The 20,642-nt window shown below is 36.1% G+C and overlaps 1 protein-coding gene across 2 annotated transcripts in view; it reads right to left on the bottom strand.

Annotated features, from left to right (window-relative positions):
• Positions 1 to 1,849: 1,849 nt before the first annotated feature.
• The window catches only part of LOC117332459 (protein MMS22-like), a 50,368-nt gene continuing 31,575 nt past the window's right edge, over positions 1,850 to 20,642 (bottom strand). For both annotated transcript variants that reach the window (XM_033891375.1, XM_033891374.1), the window contains exons 24-34: positions 18,777 to 18,935; positions 14,899 to 15,016; positions 13,868 to 14,038; positions 13,445 to 13,567; positions 12,677 to 12,772; positions 11,616 to 11,669; positions 10,712 to 10,843; positions 8,560 to 8,618; positions 5,767 to 5,898; positions 3,925 to 4,116; positions 1,850 to 1,935 (exon numbers count right to left, since the gene is read on the bottom strand). In XM_033891375.1, coding sequence (XP_033747266.1) covers positions 1,878 to 1,935; positions 3,925 to 4,116; positions 5,767 to 5,898; positions 8,560 to 8,618; positions 10,712 to 10,843; positions 11,616 to 11,669; positions 12,677 to 12,772; positions 13,445 to 13,567; positions 13,868 to 14,038; positions 14,899 to 15,016; positions 18,777 to 18,935 — 1,294 coding nt within the window. In that variant the 3' untranslated portion in view covers positions 1,850 to 1,877. The remainder of the gene's footprint in view (positions 1,936 to 3,924; positions 4,117 to 5,766; positions 5,899 to 8,559; positions 8,619 to 10,711; positions 10,844 to 11,615; positions 11,670 to 12,676; positions 12,773 to 13,444; positions 13,568 to 13,867; positions 14,039 to 14,898; positions 15,017 to 18,776; positions 18,936 to 20,642) is intronic.

Genomic DNA, 20,642 nt, shown 5'->3' with positions numbered 1-20,642 from the left:
AGGTCACGGTCATTTATTTGAACAAACTTGGTAGCCCTTCATCCCAGCATGCTACAGACCCAATATCAAGTCCCTGGGCCTCTTGGTTATTGAGAAGAAGTTGTTTAAATGAAAAAGTTGACGCCGGACGGCCGGACGGCCGGACGGACGGATGGACGACGGACGACGCACCATGGCATAAGCTCACTTGCCCTTCGGGCAGGTGAGCTAACAATTAGTCATACTAGGTCGTTTCTGGATCAAATGTAACAATCTATGTATCCAATTTATGGGCATTAACCCAGGGCATCGTTTTTCACTCATGTTCTGTGAAATTTTGCAAAATTAAACAGGATAAAGGCAAAGTTTGGAAATGTCGGTAGGAATTCGCATCTCCTTGAAAGTAAATAGCAATATTGTATATTTTATATGAACAATCTGCATGAAAACACCGTACTTATATAAAGCTTAATACTTCATAAAACCGTGAGTTGAATATAGGGTTGTGACAACATGCGCATGATGTTAAAATAGCACTAGTTTGAACCTACCGTTTTGCTTCTTCTGTATCGAGGCGTATACAAGAAACGGGTCCAAACATCGTTGCTGTACTAGTTGCACTACAGTGCATCTACCATGTTTAAGTTTATGTTTAAAGCATTAATTTATCTCGTTTTTGACTTATACAGCATTTTACACAAAAACTCCATCAATGGACAGTGCCATTGTCTACGATTACCTTTGACTTTTACTGGTGAGATACGTTTACGGGTACCTGCACTTGTCTCAAGGGGATCCTACACTTATCAGCTGATAAAGTTAATAATTCAAAATCAGTAAACCTTTACTTTTTTCTATCAATTTGAGTTGGAAAATAAGTAATATGTTTAATGATTTAATCTTGCTTGTACAATGTCTTTTCATTGGCTTATAAAATTATGTCATCAATCCCTAACATAAACGAGATCCCAGATAATTTGATACTTTTCTGGCAATCTTCTCCTACATTTTTCAACCGATTTCTTTTAAACTTGGTAGTCTTTTATAATTATGGTACCAAATTGTTTTAAATGAGTTGAAGACTTTAAATTACTTGTTTTCCTCAAACTATTAGAAAATCAAGCATTGTCAGCTAACCACTGCCTCATAAGGTGATTGAAATCTCTTTTTTAATGCAAGATAGTATTTAACACAATATGGCATTTGAAGGCTGTGTATAGTTCCGCCCTTCAGTACTCATGTTTGTTTTAGTAGAAATTTGTATGTCTGCTACTGCAGACTTCCATCAGATAGCTAAATGAGCATTTCTAGGATATTCAAGGCAAGTGATCTTATTAAAGTTACCTCATCGCAAACTTAAGACACTTCATAATATATTTTGACCAATGGAAAAAAACAACTTTTAACAACAGAACAACTATTTGAAATGTATTTCATAATTATTCAATATATCAAACAAATAACATTTACAATATAAAAATATTATATGTAAGAACAATTAACATCAAAAGCACTTAATCTCCTCTAAAGAAATGTCCTTGTTTAAGCAATTTATTTTTTACTTCTCAACATATAATGAATTGTGCGAAATCTTCTCAACACCGACAAAAAATAAATATTAGTTCATGATGTGATCCCCTAACCAGCTAGAAACAGACATTGTTCTGGTGTTTTGCATGGGCAACAACCCTATACCATTGCTAACTAAAGTGCCCTGAGATGTGTACAGTCACTAAATATGACAGCATGTCTGTTGAGCTCATGCCAATTAACGTTTCCATATCTCAATCACAGCAGAAGCTCTGCCATTTATCAACAACAATGCCAGCAAAGATTGATTAGCAGAATCTACAAGCTTCACGCATGTAAATTATCCAGGTTTCGGACGAAGAGTATCATTATGTGTCATTTCTCTGGTTACAGCTAACATTTCGTGACAGGTTTGTGTAGTTTTGTCTGAAAAGGAAAACAAGGAATGAGAGTTAGAGTCTGAAGACTATTGTTACCTGTCGGTGTTTTCTAATTAAACATTATATGAATTCATCACAGATGACTGCCCCTCCCCCCTCAAAACCCATAAAAGTGCTTTTAACCCACAGTAATATACATGCAAATTATGTATTCTATTATCAGTACACCAGATAATTTGCTATATATATATAATTATTGAGTCAAACACGAGATTATCTAGTGAGATAAAATAAAGACCTGAGTTTGGAGTCGGACCCTAATCCTCAGTAAGATTATATAACGATGATGTACCTGAGTTTGGAGTCGGGCCCTAATCCTCTGTGAGATTATATAACAATGACGTACCTGAGTTTGGAGTCGATCCTATTCCTCAGTAAGATTATATAACGATGATGTACCTGAGTTTGGAGTCGGACCCTAATCCACTGTAAGATCAATTACAATGACGTACCTGAGTTTGGAGTCTGACCCTAATCCTCAGTAAGATTATATAACAATGACGTACCTGAGTTTGGAGTCGGATCCTAATCCTCTGTGAGATTATATAACAATGACGTACCTGAGTTTGGAGTCGGATCCTAATCCTCTGTGAGATTATATAACAATGACGTACCTGAGTTTGGAGTCGGACCTTAATCCTCAGTAAGATTATATAACAATGACGTACCTGAGTTTGGAGTCGGATCCTAATCCTCAGTAAGATTATATAACGACGACGTACCTGAGTTTGGAGTCAGACCCTAATCCTCAGTAAGATTATATAACAATATCGATAATGACGTACCTGAGTTTGGAGTCGGACCCTAATCCTCAGTAAGATTTTATAACGTTGACGTACCTGATTTTAGAGTTGGATCCTAATCCTCAGTCAGATTATATAGCGATGACGTACCTGAGTTTGGAGTCGGACCCTAATCCTCAGTAAGATTATATAACGATGATGTACCTGAGTTTGGAGTCAGACCCTAATCCTCAGTAAGATTATATAACAATGACGTACCTGAGTTTGGAGTCGGACCCTAATCCTCAGTAAGATTATATAACAATGACGTACCTGAGTTTGGAGTCGGATCCTAATCCTCAGTAAGATTATATAACAATGACGTACCTGAGTTTGGAGTCGGACCCTATTCCTCAGTAAGATTATATAACAATGACGTACCTGAGTTTGGAGTCGGATCCCTAATCCTCAGTAAGATTATATAACGACGACGTACCTGAGTTTGGAGTCAGACCCTAATCCTCAGTAAGATTATATAACGATGACGTACCTGAGTTTGGAGTCGGACCCTAATCCTCAGTAAGATTATATAACGATGACGTACCTGAGTTTGGAGTCGGACCCTAATCCTCAGTAAGATTATATAACGATGACGTACCTGAGTTTGGAGTCGGACCCTAATCCTCAGTAAGATTATATAACGATGACGTACCTGAGTTTGGAGTCGGACCCTAATCCTCAGTAAGATTATATAACGATGACGTACCTGAGTTTGGAGTCGGACCCTAATCCTCAGTAAGATTATATAATGATGACGTACCTGAGTTTGGAGTCGGACCCTAATCCTCAGTAAGATTATATAACAATGATGTACCTGAGTTTGGAGTCGGACCCTAATCCTCAGTAAGATTATATAACGATGATGTACCTGAGTTTGGAGTCGGACCCTAATCCTCAGTAAGATTATATAACGATGTCGTACCTGAGTTTGGAGTCAGACCCTAATCCTCAGTAAGATTATATAACGTTGTCGTACCTGAGTTTGGAGTTGGCCCCTACTCCTCTGTGAGATTATATAACGATGATGTACCTGAGTTTGGAGTCGGACCCTAATCCTCAGTAAGATTATATAACGTTGTCGTACCTGAGTTTGGAGTCGGACCCCAATCTTCAGTAAGATTATATAATGATGACGTACCTGAGTTTGGAGTCGAACCCTAATCCTCAGTAAGATTATATAACGTTGTACGTACCTGAGTTTGGAGTCGGACCCCACTCCTCTGTGGGATTCATGGTCTACAATGAAGTGTTGCAGCTTGGGGAGAATGTGACTAATGAAGATGCCCCCTGCTTTTGACAGTTTGTCAAGTGCCCTGATACAGTGGTCAAGATGGGTCTTCTTATGGATGGTTACAAATGTCTCCAATGTTTTTGTTACACTCGCTCTGAAGAGATCCGAACATTTATATACATAGATTGGATTAATTCTATCTATAATATACCTATCTGTAATGGTTTTAAAAAATAATTCTAAGCAAATGATTGTCTCATACCTGTTGAGATGTAAAAACTCAAAAACTTCAGATGTCCACTTTGGACAGCCTATACCAGAGATTTATGAACATATTATCATATTCTTGTCAATAATGTCAATAGGTACAAGAGGCCCATGGGCCTTAATGGTCACCCGAGTTTTGATAATTTTAGCATATTTGACCCCTGTGACCTTGAATTAAATTCCAGGTCATTCATTTGAACAGTCTTTATAACCCTTTACCTAAGAATGCAACAAACACAATATTAGGTCTCTGGGCCTCGTGGTAATCAAGAACATGTTTAAAAGATTTTTGCATATTTGACCCCTGTGACCTTGAATGAATGTCAAGTTCATCCATTTGAACAAGCTTGGTAGCCCTTCATCCCAGCATGCCACAGACCCAATATCAAGTCATGGTCTCTTGGTCATATGGAGAAGAGGTTCTATAATGAATTAAGCCTATTCCATCCCTGTGACCTTGAATGTAGCTCATGGTCATTCATTTGAAAAAAAAAGTTAGCCCTTCACCCGTACATGCTACAGACCCAATATCAACTCAATGGGACTCTTCGTTATTGAGAAGTTGTTTAAAGATTTTAGCTTATTTAACCCCTGTGACTTTGAATGTAGGTCAAGGTCATTCCTTTGAACAAACTTGGTAGCCCTTCATCACAGCATGCTTCAGACCCAATATCAGGTCTCTGGGCCTGTTGGTTATTGAGAAGAAGTTGAAAATGCAAATTGTTTATGACGGACGACGCTGGACAAAAGGCGATCACAATAGGTCAACTGAGACAGGTGACCAAAAAATAAAATATTCATATGTTAATTAAAATTCATTTTCAAAATCTTTGCACTGAAGAATGCAAAATACATTAGTTGAAAAAAGCATGCTGGGTATTGCTAAAGCAATACATATCCCCTAACGGCCCCTGCTAAAAATAGTAACAGTGACCTTGACCCAAAACCCTGAAACTCGAACTTGATCTGTAGCATCTCATACATACCAACTTTCATCAACATACCTTGAAGCATGGCTGAGAAAAGTGCCGAAAACTGAGTGGACTGACAGATGGACAGACAGGGAGAAAACCTATAGTCCACTTGGTTTTACCTAACAAGCCCTTTTGCAATAAATACATATTTGGTACCTGACCTTTCAAAGTTATTCACTACATAAACCGGCCAACCCTTTAATAATGAATCATAATCTGTAAAGATTACCCTCAATCTAAAACAATATCGAGTTCCCTTCACCTAATGATTCTAAGGGGGAATTTTGGTTCTTTTTCTACTATTGAGTCCAACCCTACTGCCCTCAAGAAGAGACCCTTCATTTACTACAATACAGAAACCAGGTGGTGACCAAACTCTACATAAGTATATACAACTATTAACCAATTACAGCATCATATACTAATTGATTGTTAAGTGGATATATTGCTTAAATTAAGAATAGTTGTCATTTTCCAATCTTACATAACTGTATCCTACCAAAGCTGATCAGCATCATCTACCGCAGGGTAAATATTCCCACCTTACCAGGTAAGGAACTTACAAAGTGCTTGTTGCTGAGGCTTTGCAGTCCTCCAGTAGCTTAGTAGCGATTGTCTGTGCACACAAGTATGTCGTTTGTACCTCGGACAGTACCATCACCGTCAAGACACCGCCTAGGACAGTCGATGCGTCTCTGTAGTATAACAGTAGAATTTCTATAAATACCATGTAGTACTTATTTTGGTGAACTCAAAATTCAGTGCATAACAAGGTTTAAACTAAAGCAAAATGAAGAATTGTCACATCCAAAATATCAAGATATCTAGTGGAATACTTTCCACACTTATTGATATTAATAGGTCGCTGATAGAAAATAATCGAGAATTAGCAATAAAAAGTTCAATAAATCCAATCATAGATGATGATTTTGAAAAGACAATTAGTCTGAAATTTCTGGAAGTGTTCAAAAATATTTGGCTTTGCATATTTTTGTAATGTTACTAAACCAAGAAGCAGTTGAACTTATATTTTAGCGATATATTCATTGGTCGCTTACAAGCAATTAAGGAGATTAAAAAATCAGCAACCCTTAAATGCTTTGTTTGTGTTTAGTATTAAAGATATTGATAACAAAGGCTGAGAGATAATAAATGTACTTGAGATGTACATAAAATTTCTACTGTAACAAATTCATTTCTATTTAAGGCAGGAATAGCAGAAAATCCGTATTGCTACTGGTGCAAAACTGATATTGAAACAATAGAACATACACTTTGGGAATGTGATAAGGTGCAAGTTATGTTACAAAATTTTGAGTTTTTATTAGATTCTTTAATGATACCTTTCGCATATAATAAGGAAACTTTTATTTTTGGATTATATAATCAAGATGGAATAAGAACACCAATAGACAGTACAATCATTTTAATTATTAAACAGTATATTTATTCAACAAGGTGTCTACAAATTAATTTATCTTTGACTGGTCTCAAAAAAACTATTAAAGATCATTATGTTACACAAAAATATATTGCAATGGGTAAAGGGGACAAGTATAAGGAAAATTTTCAAAATGAATGGAAAAAATGGCAAAAATTACTTAATATCTCTTAGAACTTCAATTTGCTGATTATTGTCCTTAGATTCTTGTTTACTGCTATACTTTGTAATGTTATATGTAACCAAAGTTAATACATATTATTGTTTCTATAAGATTTCAAAATAAAATTTTATTGCTATAATCATATGTGGTGACACTTGCTGACGACAATACATGTTTAAATCCTCTTGTCTTTCCCTTGCCAGTCTTCATTCATATACAGTAAGGCTGGTCTAATTATAAGTCAGACCTAAATTGTCTTACCAGCAATTCTGTTTATCCTGTGTACATCTGGGTTAGACTACAGACCATACTGTAAATATTTGATTTTCTGACACCTCTCTTTGTCTCTCTCTCCCTCTCTCTCTGTCTCTATGTCTGTCTTTGTTACTATATATATGTCTTTGTCCATGTTTCTTGTTTCGTCCCTATTGCTTTATTGCTATGATTTTTCTGTCTGCTCTACACCTTTTCTTCTGCTTTCTTCCTTTCTTTAAATACAGTGGGAAAGTAACATTTAGAAAATTCATCAAAAGTAAATGATTTTATGAATCTGGATTAAGATGTGTGTATTTGTGTTGGATCATCTACAATTCTATGGTGCTGTAATAATGATTATTCTGAATACAATTGAATACTATGTACTTTACACTGTATGAAAATCTCTGAAAAAATAAAACAAATACAAAAAAAAAAAAAAGGGATTTTCTGTGCTAAATTTAGAAAACCGATTATAATTAAATTGATAATCAATTTCGAGTTTCCAATATTATTGATTCTAAAAGTGAAACTGATACCCTTCACAACTAATTGTGATAATATAAGAATACCACTTAAAGCGACTATAACCGTAGATTCCATAAAACAAGAATACCATTAAGGTATGTATGTTTATATATTAACTATTTATATTGAGGACCACAAGTTTCCATATATACTGTAAATGTGCATATCTTAGAAATACTGTATCACATGAAATGATTGTCTGTACTTTCTTCATGGTTTGGAGCTTCCAAAATTATTTTGTGGGTACAAACTTTTGTTTTTAGCCATGCAACATTAATATAACAATAACAATATTCGGATCATGGTAATCATATTTGTTGCTCCATAGCAACCATGAAAAACACGAACATTTATACACAGTTTGTTTTTGATTGTTTTTGTTTAACGTCCTATTAACAGCCAGGGTCATTTAAGGACGTGCCAGGTTTTGGAGGTGGAGGAAAGCCGGAGTAACCGGAGAAAAACCACCGGCCTACAGTCAGTACCTGGCAACTGCCCCACGTAGGTTTCGAACTTGCAACCCAGAGGTGGAGGGCTAGTGTTAAGGTGTCGGGACACCTTAACCACTCGGCCACCCCGACCCCTTTTTTATACACAGCAAACGTTTCATGTTATAATGGTATCTTAACTTAGTGTGCTGAAAGTTTTGCACTAAATTATGATTGAGTTAAAAACACACTCTGTACAATATTTATACGAAAAATAATATTGATATGCTTATATTCTTCCTTTGCAATAATCTGTTAAAATTTGGTAATACATGTACCTTAAAAGCATTCACCAAGATTAATATTTGCATTCACCCAGATTAAGATGTTTACAATACTTTGCAAAGTTTGTAGACATTTTCATTCTGAAATGTCTGCTGATATGATATGCTTGGTAGACTAAAAGTATGAAGTCCTCAAGTTGGGCCAGTTGAATTAGCATTCTGCTGGAACCAGTGGACCTTGATGTAGTGGTACTCACCTTACCGCTGCTTCTTTACTGTAAGTCCTACCAATGATCTCTCGGAGGAACATCAGTGCCTAGCATAGAGAATGGGTTCAAAGTTTATATACCAGGTAGTCAGAGGAACATCAGTGCCTAGCAGAGAATCCGTTCAAAGTTTATATAGCAGGTAATCAGAGGAATATCAGTGCCTAGAATATAATCCGTTCAAAGTTTATATAGCAGGTAGGCAATTGAATAACAGTGCCTAGAATAGAGAATCAGTCCAAAGTTTATATAGCAGGTAGTCAGTGGAACATCAGTGCCTAGCATAGAGAATCACTTCAAAGTTTATATATTTGGAGGAACATCAGTTCCTAGCATAGAAAATCAGTCAAAAGTTCTAGCACAGAAAATGGGTTTAAAATTTATATATTTGGAGGAACATCAGTTCCTAGCACAGAGAATGGGTTTAAAGTTTATATATTTGGAGGAACATATTCAGTTCCTAGCACAGAAAATCAGTCAAAAGTTTATATATTTGGAGGAACATCAGTTCCTAGCACTGAGAATCGGATAAAAGTTTATATATTTGGAGGAACATATTCAGTTCCTAGCACAGATACTCAGTCAAAAGTTTATATATTTGGAGGAACATCAGTTCCTAGCATAGAGAATTGGTTAAAAGTTTATACAGTTGGAGGAACATCAGTGTCTAGCAAAGAGAATCAGTTTAAAGTTGATATAGTCGACGGGGCATTAGTGCCTAGCATAGAAAATCAGTTCAAAGCTTATACAATAGGATAAGCCTGTGTAGTAATAAGCCAACCCATGTCATAAGAAAAACTTAAAGAGATCCAATGGGCCTGTAATAGTTGCCAGTTCTGTAGCTTATCAAGTGAAAACTTCAACCCCAAATCAATATCCTTTCTTTTTAGTAATTGGTACATGTCCAATATTTTCTCCGCGTAAATTTAGATTTTCAGAAACAGCTTATGATCTTAGCATTAAGATGAAAGTAAGTCAAGGTCATTTATTTTAACAAACTTTGTAGCCCTCTATCCTAGCATGTTACTGGCCAAACATCATGACTCAGGGGCTCTTGGATATAATTCAGAAGTTATTTTAAGATTTTAACACATTTAGCCCCTGTGACCATGAAACATTTCAAGGTCACTCATTCTAATAAACTTGGTAGTTCTTCAATTTAGTATATGTTCCTGCCTAATATTATAATCGTGGCCCTTTTGGTTATTGAGAAAAAGTTAAATGGAAAAGATGATGCTATACAGACGAATGGAAAACAGACACTACAATGTACGCCATGTCTTAAATTCACAAGTATACATGACCCCCAGGTTTCAGTTGACTCATGTCACCACTATAGTTGTGTATTCGCAGCATTACCATATACAATTTTTGAAAAATACTCCAAGGGAGCAATGTAAATTATATATCAGTCTCAGTTTCATCAATAATCCATAACTTAGGAGAATGCCTTAACTTAGTTTGCTAGTGTGAAGTATTACAGACTCCATGGATAGTTCCTTAACTAAGATTTTGCCCTTGAAACCAAATTATGCTTTCCTACCATTCGGCTTTGTATGTAATTACTGGTTATATCTTTAGAGGAGCTTTCACCCTTGAATTTCAATAGAATAGTGCAAATCATTCGGCTTCGTATGTAATTACTGGTTATATCTTTAGAGGAGCTTTCACCCTTGAATTTCAATAGTGCAAATCATTTGGCTTCGTATGTAATTACTGGTTATATCTTTAGAGGAGCTTTCACCCTTGAATTTCAATAGTGCAAATTACTAGGTTTTGTATGTAATTACTGGTTATATCATATGTATCGCTAACTGTAAGGAGTTTTACAAACTTTGTGAATCATCTTTGCAACTATTCCCTTTTTTCCAATGCAAAATATGTTAGCCAGATTTGTACTGAATAGCTGACACATTATGGCACCACCCACAACAAAAATCAGAAATTATTCTGCAAAAATTAAGGGGACCAATTTATAATAGGTAGAGGTTTATTGATTTTGCAGATAAATATGGTACACAAGTTACATCTGTCAATAGAATATTGCTCCCTTGCATCAGTCCTCTACTACCTGTAGAATTATTGTAAATTCAATCTCTCTCCCAAGACAAGATTTTGTTTTTGTAAAATACAATGTACTTACCAAGTGATGGTTTGGTGGTAATGTAAAGTGTGAAGGAACCAGAAATTTCTCTATTACAGCTTCAAATATAAACTGCCTAAACTCCATGGCTGATTCTGTAGGCTGTCGTACACAACTGTCCTTCAGTGATACCTATTAATGATCACAGTGTTAAATACACTGGTACAATACTTATCCAGCTGGGTAAATATTACATCTAAATCAGATGAAAGAAAGTCTGGCCGAAGATATTTCAAAGAGGAATCCTAATTTACACTATCAAATATTTTTAATAATTTAACAATTTACAATTTGTAAAACAAGCATTTAAGAAAAAACAACTTTAAAATCTGTGCCATTAGTTTTAGTTACTGTACTACAACATGATACAATCTGAGTGACACAAATTTATAGTACTACTACATGTACTAACAATACTATATAGATTGGACACTGGTGGTACAACTCAATACCTGGTAATGTTTTTACTCCTTTTTTTGTTTAAAAGATTTAACTCTAAATATCTTAATTACCTAGACCCAGGGGGGTCAGAGTCACTATTAAGACAAAATCTCTCCCTTTCCCCCCCCCCAAGGAAGTTTTTGATCATATTGGGTTAAAATCTATTCAGTACTTTATCACTAGTAGCGATTTTAAGGAAATGTTGATAGACGACGGACGCCACACCATGGCATAAGCTCACCGGCACTTTGGGCCAGGTGAGCTAAAAAATCAACAAGCCACTCACGAAAGCACAAGAGCATATCTTCATAAGTCTATTAAATATGTTAAAAATTCTGGATGAAAAAAGATGTATAGATGAAAAAGTTTACTCCTGAACAACAGAAAATGCCATACCAGGAAAAACTTCCATCAAAATTTGACAAGGTGTTACAAAGTCTAACTATCACTTGCTCATACTTACCACAAGAGGATGAACAGATGATGCGGTCCCAGACGACAGCGAGCAGCTGCTTGTCTACAGAAACAATGACAAAGATGTTAGAGGAAGGCAATGCGCTTTCCCTCATCATTCACAGATTGGTATTTGTGTTTTTCTGTCATCCCTCAGGGTGTGATTTCTCTGTTAAACCCTGCAGGGTATTACAGACAGCAACAGTACCATGACGTCATGACAAGAATTCTCAATCATGTCACATCAACAATGCATTACATTACAATATATTTTTCAATAAGTGAATGACTAGACCTTGCAGGGTGATATTATTGTATGTATAACCCTCGGCAGAACCTCTCGTCAACCAATCAAGAATATCACCTCTAAGGTTGGAGATTTCTCTAATATATATGTAGGGGAAGATTCAATTAATAATTTGACACTTAGATTCCATGCTATAAATGTAAAAAAAAATTACTGAAGGTATAGAATGGCTTATTAATTCAGTTACAGATCAGTTTTGGTGAGATTGCCCATGAATATTTACTTGGTAGCCAACCAGAGATAGCAGATGATCAGCTATACATCCAAGCCTTTTGTATTAAGAACCCTGATCAGAAGAAGGTAAACACAATAGGCCCAGAGGGCCTGTATAGCTCACCTGGATATTTCAGTGATCTTGAGAAAAAAATCTGTTTTATATCATGATATACATGTACACCTCAGGCTCTCCTTTCTCTGCAGATGATGGAACAAACACTTTCCTGTATCTTATATCTATGCTCCTGGTTTAAACAATGATCCAGAGCAAATTAAGTTGAAAATGCTCAAGTTTCATACCCAACATTGTTTACAACTTTTTGGCCACGTCCCTCTGTCTTGGTCAAATTTGATCAGAATAAACACAGGCGTTCTGGACTATAAGTGTCTTAAAGAAAAGTTGACAGGCAGATGACGGATGCTGCATTATGGCATAGCTTACCAGTCCCTTGGACCAGGTGAACTGAAATATTATTTCACATGTATGTCATGCATTTTGTATACAAATATACAGTACGTATATATAATTTATAAAATCTTTCACTTACCCAAAACTTTGGAATATAAATAGCTACAATATCCTTTAACCTTCTCTGCACATAGGGAGCTTTCCTGTAATCCAGGCGACCTAAACCTCGCACAAACTGGAGAGTAAAAAATATGCAGTATCCAGTCATTTAATGGTTTAATTATGTCTATTAGATTTTGTGATTGCCTGCAGGGTGTCTTACTCATATGACAATTTATATCCTAAGACCCAAAAGTTGGTGACTTCTGGCCTAGTATGTATGGTATGTGGTCTCTGAATAATCTCAATATGTCTTCATTAGATATTGTGATTGCCGGCAGAATGCATATGTCTAGATCTCCTTAACATAAAAAAAAAGATTATATTTTAAGAAGCAAAGTTCTGAGACTTTTGGCCTATTGTTTGGTTACTGTATGGATGTCATTGTGGATGACACCATATATTTTTACATTCTGCAGACCCAAACCAATCCCATGATTGATCATCAGAATAAGATGTTTAGTCTGAGAAAAAAAAGTGATATCACATGACCTTTGACCAGCAGACATGAAAACAACCCTTTCACACAACCAAATAGCGTACTGAATATTGTCATTATAGTCCCAAAATAACATGTTGCCAAGAAACCAAATTGGTGATTAGTTACAGACCATGTGATCTTTAACCTACAAACCAGAAAAGTAATCCCATTGAAATCTATGGCTATATTTTTTGCATCATCCTGAAGTTTCACTGAATTTATTAAGATATTGATGCTAAGTGTATTTAGACTTATATCTGAACATACCAAATGAAGGTGGTCCCTTGCCACGGCCAGGAAGACCGGACTGACAGGCTTGTCCGAGTTGAACAGGAAGTGAGGTACAACCATTGCACTGATAATGTTGGGTAGGGGACAGTCTGGCTTAGCCTAAAGGAACAAAATCTCAACTATAAGTAATTGAAAAAGTATAAATATTTTGCAAAGTAACCAGTGGTATGCTGTGATAGGGATTTTAATAGCTTAATGTACCTGGTCTTATTCTACAGGTAAAATACAAATGTACGACAATTATAACATAATGTTCATTTTAATGTGATCTTTAACAGGTTGTTCTATATGAAAGTCCATCCATACAACCCCTTCTGCAAATGTTCTACAATAACTGTTCTTCAACTGTTGTATTTAATTCCTAAATTAAAACTTTTAACACAACAATTAAAAACTCACTTGGACAAAGAGAAGCTGGGCACAGCATTTCACGATGTATCCCATCACAGCATATGCATTAGCAAGGGTCTCTACTGGCTTGAGGCTCTGTAATATCGGGGACAACTGTCGCAGTACATGCGAAAAGTAGTTCATAGCCTTATCACGCAATTGTATTCGATCCTTCCACACCTGAAAATGAATACAATACCTTAAAATGATTTTTTATGTATTTCACTATGATCCCTAAAAATCAAAACCAACAATCAGCAAATCACAACCAATGCCTATTATGTTTGACAGGTGCTTGCGTTTCCTTCAGTGCAAGTGAAACAATTGCTCAAAGTAAGATCAACCAAGTCTGAACTTAGAAATTCCACTGAAAATTAGTGTAGGAGCTCAAGACAAATTTTAAATTTATGGAAGTTGAAGTGACCTACTTTTGGTACATGGCACAACATCTAACCAAGGTCAATCCATGCCCAAAGTATGAACTTCCACTGACAAGTAGTGTTGAAGATCGAGCCTGGAAAATCTTTTCCTTCAATGTAGGTCAAAGTGACCTACTTTTGGTATATAACACATCTCACCTGGGTCAATCCACGCCCAAAGTATAAAGTTCCAGTGACAAGTTAGTGCTGGAGATAGAACAATGACAAACTTTTTTTCTTTTTATGTAGGTCAAAAGTGACTGAATTTTGATGCATGACATCAGGATATAGGATAAAGGAGTCAGAGCAGACAAAATCTTAAATGGAAGGCCAGATGGGAGGATAGAGAGAAGGGGGAAGGACATTCCAACACAAAAAGAGTACTGCACGGCGGAACAATATAAGCGTAACCCCTGTGATATGGTATTCATGAGCTCATGAATGTTCATGAATCATGAACTTTTAAGAATACTGTAAGTTTGTGATTCATGAAAAAAGTTCATGAATATTCATTGTCTTGTTGTACTTTTGTATTGTAATACTGTACCATTGTATTGTTGTAGTTTTGTATTGTAATACTGTACCATTGTCTTGTTGTAGTTTTGTATTGTAATACTGTACCATTGTCTTGTTGTAGACTATGTCGACAGCTTTGATGAAGTGAAGGCATGAAGCCTCACTTTTATTTACTCCAGCCTGGGTCATTATTTCTAGTACTTCAGGGAGAGTCTGCATACATCTAGTGTAGAACAATGTACAGAGGGATGTAACAAAACAATTACTACACAACAATGTGCAAACAAAGAAATGACAATGTAGGAATGACACTTAATTATAAGTCTGTCCCGCCTCTCAGCTTTGTTAGTATGGCAAATTATAAAGTCAAAAAAAAAACTGATGACATCCCCCCCCCCCCCCCCCCCCCAAACAAACCTTACTATTAAATAACAAGATGCCTACATTATAGCGAAGAATAAAAAAGAAAAGTGAATTTCACAAAATCACTACAAATAAAATAGATAAAGTATACATTTCTATGAATAAAATCTGGGTTATTACTGTAAATCACTTATATTTCGCGAGTACTTAATTTCGCGAACTCACCTAATTTGACTTATTCGCGAATACATAATATTCGCAAATTCTGATCTCATAATGACTTTAAATTCGGAAATGACGTTAACAGATGGGCGATTTTTCCATGTAACATAGTTGGTAGCCATTTTGTTTATTTATTAGCATTTATTAGCATAAATAATGGACGCAGGCTTGTAGCCTCTATATCCATATCAATATCAATACATAGTATAATATAATTATTTCCTGTGTAATTAATGGCTTTATATTAGTTCCTGTACATTCATAAATAAAAACGGTTATTTTTCCAATGATCATCTAACATTATTTCAAAATTTAACACAGAATTAACATTGACAACAATTTGTGGCAAGCTATTCCATAAATCAATAACTCGGTAACTGAAAAAATGTTTCCTTCCATCAAGACGACATCGCTTTTTGAATATTTTCATATCGTGACCTCTGGTTCTACTCATCTTGTCCATTTGGAAAAAGTTTTTTGTTATTCTACTATCGTATAACACTATCTTAAAAACGTTAATCATATCTCCTCTGGTCCTACGGTGCTGTAGTGTTGGGAGATTTAACCGTTGTAGCCGTTCCAGGCTACAGGGGTACAATATATTTTTAAATCCAGGGATCAGTTTTGTTGCCCTTCTCTGCACATTTTCAATGAGTTCTATATCTTTTACTTTTGATGGGTTCCAAACACTTGCAGCATACTAAAGGTGGGGTCTAACTAGAGCTTTAAATAGCATTTTGAACATGAGTTCGTCCAGATACACAAAAGATCTTCTTATCAGTCCAACTATACTGTTAGCTTTATTGACAATTAACTGTATGTGCGTTTTGAAGTTTAAATCCTCATCTTTGGTGACACCAATGTCCTTTTCGTTCTTGACATGTTCCAGTTGGATTCTTTCACCTCCCGATCCTTCCATATAGTATTTTCGTTTTTGAGTTGCTTTAAGCGAAAGAACTTTACATTTATTAGGGTGGAATTTCAGTAGATTATCCAAATCGTTCTGGAGTATTTTAACATCCTCGCTATTGCTTATTTGTCTGTATAATTTGGTATCATCAGCAAAGAGCGGCGATTGGGACACTGGTATTTCTGGTAGATCGTTGATATATACAACAAATAATATTGGGCCCAATACACTTCCCTGGGGGATACCACTCATTACCGGGTAAGATTTAGAGGATTCTCCGTTGACTATTACTCGCTGGCATCTATTTCTTAAGAAGTCTTTTATCCAATAAACAACCTGAAGGCTAACACCATATCCTGACAATTTCCTCAATAAACGTTGGTGTGGCACTTTATGAGAGTCATGTGGCAGTACAAGAAAAGTCATGTGATTCAATCATGTGATATCGGTGTCTGGCCATACTGAATTGTATTTACCGTACCTGTATACATGCTAAATGGCTTACAAAGGCGGTGTCAGACATTGAACAAAACCCACGGGTCATTAAGAATGCCTGGAAGATGACGGGACTACAATAGGTTGTGAGTTAACGTACATTGTAATTAACGTACGTGTGTATACAGTGATACCGATGAACAGTTCTCGGGACAGCTAGTCTATTGCGAATGATTTATACTCCAGGCGATTATTTGCTCTGAATGTTTGAATTAAATAAATAATTTATTTGATTTCAACTTTGTTATGGTAAACATCTTTTCGAGAATCAAGCGATGTGAAGTGCTATATATACATGTAACCTTACATAACTTACAACAGCGTGGGTAATAAAGCACGACGTATTCCGGGTGACCATCCGGGATCCTCGGGACCTTACCTATTGTACTTAAATTAACTACATGTAAAACGTCGTCTAGAAGTTAATTAAGTCCGAGTTCAACCACAATATCAGTGTTCAGTGGTTTTTTGTGTGTGTGTGAAATTTTGGTGTTTTGTGATATAAAAACATACTCTGATATAAGTATATAATTTATCACTCTATCATTACTCTAACGGCAATGTTTGCTCACCAACTAAAGATTACAGTAGATTCAAAATGGACGCCACTTAGTATTCTTGTCATTCTTATACAGATATTCTCGGGGGATTTGAATTGGCGTTTGACTCTCCTCGCGAATTAACGTCAAAATAAATCCCACGCAAAATATATATTTACAGTATTAATCATGCTATGTTAATTATTTGTAGATTTTTTTTCTTTTCTCATATATATTTTAATTGATCATATATGCAATTGTTACAACATAAAAAAAAAGTATAATACATATACATGTATCCAAATCCACTAAGAATTATACGATAGATAATTAGAAAATGATAATTATTTGTAGATTTTCAAAGAAACTATTTCGTTCTGATGTTGGCATCAATTTAATTTAATAATTATAAAAATATCAGTGGCCTGAATTCGTCTTTTCAGCTGGTCCAGTACTCACAATCCTGCACATTTTAATAGTACATGTAATTGAATCTGTTACCAGTATTATGTAATCAAGATTAATTTATCTCAGTCGAGGGATGACACCTGTAACGAAATCCCTTTCGAAGCCAAGTGCTTTACCAGTAATATATCTACCAATGAGAGGTTTGTTTATTTGGTTTGTTTTTGTTTAACGTCCTATTAACGGCCAGGGTCATTTAAGGAAGTGCCAGGTTTTGGAGGTGGAGGAAAGCCGGAGTACCCGGAGAAAATCCACCGGCCTACGGTCAGTACCTGGCAACAGCCTACGGAGGTTTCGACTCAGATGTGGAGTGCTAGTGATAAAGTGTCAGGACACCTTAACCATTCGGCCACCACGTGCACGGCCCCTCAATGAGAGGACTTGGGGTACGTCAAACAGAAACCACCAGCAGAGGTGATTTAATTAAAACAGTATCACATAAAATACATTTTCTCTCACATTCGCTATGAAGGTCTCCTGTAGGATGTTTTATGTAACAGCCTAAGCTGAGTATGGGAAGCTGTGAGGTGCTGGTGGTTTTTCTCCGGGTACTCCGGCTTTCCTCCACCTCCAAAACCTGGCACATCCTTATATGACCCTGGCTGTTAATAGGACGTTAAACAAAAACAAAACAAACCAAAGTATGGGAAGCTACAGAATGTCAGACAGAGATTAATCTATCTCAAACACATTGTACAAGTGGCAGATTCTTGTTCTTATACATAACTGCATCAAATTGAATAAAACATTTTTTTAATTGTTTTTTAATGAATAAAACATATCATGTGATTGATGATAACTTTATAATTTTTCATTTTCAGTGAATTACTTTCCTTTTGGGTTATGGACCAGAAAGTTGTCTTTTTTAATGATGTCACTTGGAAATAATTGTTGCATACATTTAAAGGTGCCAGACAGATCGGACAGGACAGAAAAATCTAACACTGTGTATTCTGCAGGATTTCCTGTTCTTATGAGAAGAAACTGACCTGTTCATGGTGAGAAGATGTGTGGATTGAGCTGGCAGGAATACTGTACTGCTGACCCAGGTTTGGATGAGATCAGTTTGGTAGTTAGGTACCAGACTGGACAGAGTGGTCAGTACACTGTCTGTCGGTAGCAAGTGGCTCCAGAATCGACAGCAAACACTGCAAAGAAATTAAAAAGGCTGTAAAAATCAGACTGGACAGAGTACTTATCGGATAATTTGTCAGAAACAAGGGCAATCACAACTACCTAGGTTAATGTGGTGGTAAATATGCATGCCATAATTCATTTGAACATTGCTTAGAGAAGCCTTAGAAAACAAGAGGCCCATGGACCTTAACAGTCACTTGAGTTTTGAAATATTTCAGCTAATTTGACCGTTTTTGGCCCTACCAATCAGCCAAGGGGATACGTCCTGGCTAACATGTGCATACCATTAAGCTGTCATATTATGTTGATAATTTTAATACAGTTAGAACGAATTCAAATAGAAATCAAACAAATGATCATCAAAAATGAGATTTCCCCATATAAACTAATATTTAGTATACCCCTTTCAAAGGACAAACATGAGACACCACAGTTATGAAATTTAAGAATTAAAAATTGATTAAGTAAATACAGATTTTGACAATCGCAATCTAACGATAAATTGATGTATCTATACACCTCTTTAGATTAGACAGTGGTACATGTACCGATAGTGTGATGTATCTGTACACGTACCGATAGTGTCATGTATCTGTACACCTCTATAGATTAGACAGTGGTACATGTACCGATAGTGTGATGTATCTGTACACCTCTATAGATTAGACAGTACAGTACATGTACCGATAGTGTGATGTATCTGTACACCTCTATAGATTAGACAGTGGTACATGTACCGATAGTGTGATGTATCTGTACACCTCTATAGATTAGACAGTGGTACATGTACCGATAGTGTGATGTATCTGTACACCTCTATAGATTAGACAGTGGTACATGTACCGATAGTGTGATGTATCTGTACATGTACCAATAGTGTGATGTATCTGTACACGTACCGATAGTGTGATGTATCTGTACACGTACCAATAGTGTGATGTATCTGTACACGTACCAATAGTGTGATGTATCTGTACACGTACCGATAGTGTGATGTATCTGTACACGTACCGATAGTGTGATGTATCTGTACACGTACCAATAGTGTGATGTATCTGCACACCTCTATAGAATAGACAGTACAGTACATTTACCGATAGTGTGATGTATCTGTACACCTCTATAGATTAGACAGTGGTACATGTACCGATAGTGTGATGTATCTGTACACCTCTATAGATTACACAGTGGTACATGTACCGATAGTGTGATGTATCTGTACACCTGTATAGATTAGACAGTAGTACATGTACAGATAGTGTGATGTATCTGTACACCTCTATAGATTAGACAGTGGTACATGTACCGATAGTGTGATGTATCTGTACACGTACCGATAGTGTGATGTATCTGTACACCTCTATAGATTACACAGTGGTACATGTACCGATAGTGTGATGTATCTGTACACCTCTATAGATTACACAGTGGTACATGTACCGATAGTGTGATGTATCTGTACACCTCTATAGATTAGACAGTGGTACACGTACCGATAGTGTGATGTATCTGTACACGTACCGATAGTGTGATGTATCTGTACACCTCTATAGATTAGACAGTGGTACATGTACCGATAGTGTGATGTATCTGTACACCTCTATAGATTAGACAGTAGTACATGTACCGATAGTGTGATGTATCTGTACACCTCTATAGATTAGACAGTAGTACATGTACCGATAGTGTGATGTATCTGTACACCTCTATAGATTAGA

The sequence above is a fragment of the Pecten maximus genome, chromosome 8, assembly GCF_902652985.1.
Source record: "Pecten maximus chromosome 8, xPecMax1.1, whole genome shotgun sequence".
NCBI classification, from domain to species: domain Eukaryota; kingdom Metazoa; phylum Mollusca; class Bivalvia; order Pectinida; family Pectinidae; genus Pecten; species Pecten maximus.
The sequence above is the reverse complement of the archived record's forward strand: the minus strand, read 5'-3'. Positions and strand labels throughout refer to the sequence as shown.